The sequence below is a fragment of the Apaloderma vittatum genome, unplaced genomic scaffold (assembly GCF_000703405.1).
Source record: "Apaloderma vittatum isolate BGI_N311 unplaced genomic scaffold, ASM70340v1 scaffold12997, whole genome shotgun sequence".
NCBI classification, from domain to species: domain Eukaryota; kingdom Metazoa; phylum Chordata; class Aves; order Trogoniformes; family Trogonidae; genus Apaloderma; species Apaloderma vittatum.
This window is the reverse complement of record NW_009725760.1, coordinates 13,602-16,531: the sequence shown is the minus strand read 5'-3', so window position 1 is coordinate 16,531 and position 2,930 is coordinate 13,602. Positions and strand designations below refer to the sequence as shown.

General features: G+C 34.5%; 1 protein-coding gene across 1 annotated transcript in view; it reads left to right on the top strand.

The window, feature by feature from the left end:
- Positions 1-501: 501 nt before the first annotated feature.
- Positions 502-2,930, top strand: part of LOC104276628 (neuroblastoma-amplified sequence-like) — a gene marked incomplete at both ends in the record, with an annotated part of 10,622 nt that continues 8,193 nt past the window's right edge. The window contains one exon of the mRNA XM_009873026.1: positions 502-731. Coding sequence (XP_009871328.1) covers positions 502-731 — 230 coding nt within the window. The remainder of the gene's footprint in view (positions 732-2,930) is intronic.

The window sequence follows — 2,930 nt, the reverse complement described above, 5'->3', positions numbered from 1 at the left end:
TCCTTTTATCAGTTTTGTGTAATACAACTGTACAGAAATTCAGCAACAAAGAAAGTTCACAGTGTTGTTTCCATTCTTATTTTTGAGATAGAGTCTGTTTTAAATTCAACTTGCTTATATTGTTTGTAACCGAGGAGAGATTTGGTAAGTTTTCTTCGATATCTTGAAGTGTTTTACCAATCAGTTGTCTAGTTCAATCTTAATAAAAATGAGGGATTTAAGAACAAATTAATTCAGTTGTAGTGAAATACTTGCTTCTATTAACTTGGTTAGGTAAGTCTGAATTTTTGTAGCTTTTGGAATAGTCGAAAGCTTAAAAAAAATAATATTTCAATGTCGTAGCAAATAGCTCTTACAAAAACTTGGAATTCTGTTGTACTTAGAACTTTACAGAAGTGGAAAAAAATATTTTTTGTTCTAAACGCATTATAATCTTTTTTTTTTTTTCTCCCATAAATTTACAGAGGTTTTTTTTTAGTTTATTTTCAATTGTTTTCATAGGCTGATCCAAAAGAGTTGATTCAGATGGTCACAAAACACGTGACTCAGTACGGTTATGCTGACTGGCCTGAAGAAATCGCAACCTTGATAAATCAGCTGCATTACTACAACGAGCGACTGTTGGATTTCACTCAAGCTCAGATTCTGCAAGGACTTGGCAAAGGTGTGGATGTGCAGAGGTTTACAGCAGATGGACAGTACAAGAGAGAAACAATACTAGGATTGGCAGAGTACGTAATGTCTATTATGTTTCTTTCTTTTTATTTTAAAATGGAATTACTCTGAGTTTTAAATCAGGAAAGTAAATTGAGAGTAGTGCTGACCTTTAGAAGGGATAAATTACCAGTTACTTTAGATATTTACACTGTAAGGTTTGCTATAGTTGGAGCCTTTTCTATTCAACTACTCTGCAGAAATGAAATGCTGCTCGAATAAATGAATTGATAACTTTTATTGGAAGCTATAACTCTTTATGTATTAACTGCTAATTAGGGATTAATTGAATCAGAGCATAGGTGGAGGTATGATCTCTTCCTTTCATCTCCTGTAAATCTGCCATAGCAGTCAATGAGGATATGCCCAAGCATCAAAGTTAGTGATGAACAGTAAAAAAAATTAAGAAATTATTAAACTGTATTTTAAGTAATTTAGTTAAAGCTACGGTATATTCTAATATTTTTCCCCTGTAGTCGTTTGGAAGTATTGAAGCCTTCACTGCGCATGTTCTGATATTTAGAATGCTTCTGTCTCACTTTTCAGTTATTGAGAACAGAAAAAAAGAAATGTAGTATAGTACTGTCTTTTCATTTCAGCAGAGCATTTTAACATCTGCATACATGTATACTGCGCAGAATTATTGAGTATGCTCTATGTATTTTGAAGACAATCACAAATGAATAGCTTCTACACTGTCAAAGGAAGAGTTCTGTGCATTTAGAAACTTTTTATTTTTTAACCTAATTTCAAAAGAGAAAGTTGCTTATAGTAAGCAGAAGTAGAAAGATGATGTGAAAGGGTTAGTACAAATAAGACTTCATAGCATGTGAGTGAGAGCAGTGGTTCCGTATTAGGCAGTTGCAAAGATCCAGTTACTTGCTCACTGTGCAGCTTCCTTGCTTTAATCTTCTCAGCAGACTCTTAATCTGCATTTTCTAATGAAAACAATCTGCAAATTCCCTATAATCATGTAGCATATTTTTCTTATTTTTGAATTATCATTAAGTGTCTCATGTTTTTAATCTTTTATGAAGTACTGTTTGCAAGAACAACACCTGGAAGAGATGGTGTCTTATTTACAAAACAGATTGGTAATGAATGAGCAATTTGCTAATAGTACTTAACAAATAGTTGTCAGTTTTATCTTCCCTGTTTGGTATATTGTCATTAGAGCTTATTATGCATTATTTATCAAATATTTAAAGAACTAAGTGTCTCACAGGCTTAATCAAGGTTAGTTCTCAAGCATCTTCACTGCTTCTCTTAAAACGCTGAAATCAGAAGTTGATTTTAATGATTTAACACTGGTTCTTTCTTTGTCTTACATCACTAATCTGAAATACTTATTTTAGCGTTTTAGAGAACTTGTGTAGGTATCAATCAATCTGAATTTCATAACTTAGTTTGGGCTTATTTGGTTCTCAGAATAATTTTAGTGCATATGGACTAGGTCCCTTTCTAGAAGCGTAAACTAGAAGGTCCTGTATAAAACCACTTTGAATGTACTTCAGCTGTCGTTAGTGACATCAGCTTCTGAACCCCTGTATGCACTTTTGCTCCGCTTCTCTGCTCTGTTGCCAGTGCAGACACAGCCTTTTCTCCCTGATGCTTTGCGAGGACTAGCCTGCAGTATACTGCTGTTAACGTCATCACCTCCAGCGTACCTTTTCCCCAAATATCTTGTTATCTTTTTCTTAGCCAGTGGCATACTTGGTGTGCAGTTCCTGCATCAATCTTCACCTTCAATTTAACTGATTGTTGACAGTACATCAAATGCTTTCTGAAAACTAAGTTTAAATGCAGTGTGATTGTCAACAGCTGCTGTGTATCCCTGGTTAAAAAAAAAATCTGCTTTTGTTTATTGAGTGACAACTGGCACAAACTGGGGCTACTAATCTGGAGTTTCCATAGTGATGTTGTCATGACACTTCTAAATGTCAAAAAATAAAATAGAGCATCTGCCTCTGACAGATTAGATGACTCTTATTATTTTTGAAGAAGTTTAGATCATCATCCTTTTGTACATAAATCATTGCTTGCTGGGTTAAAAAATATTCTTCTCTTTGCATTGAAGTATTGAGTCTAGTTGCAAGAGGTTGGGTGCAGGAAGCCTTTCTGTGATGGAAAACCAAAGGGGAGGTGCCATGGCCATTGGAACAGGAGAGACAGAGTAGTCTGTGGGTTTATTGTTCTTTTAATGCTTTTTTTTCCTC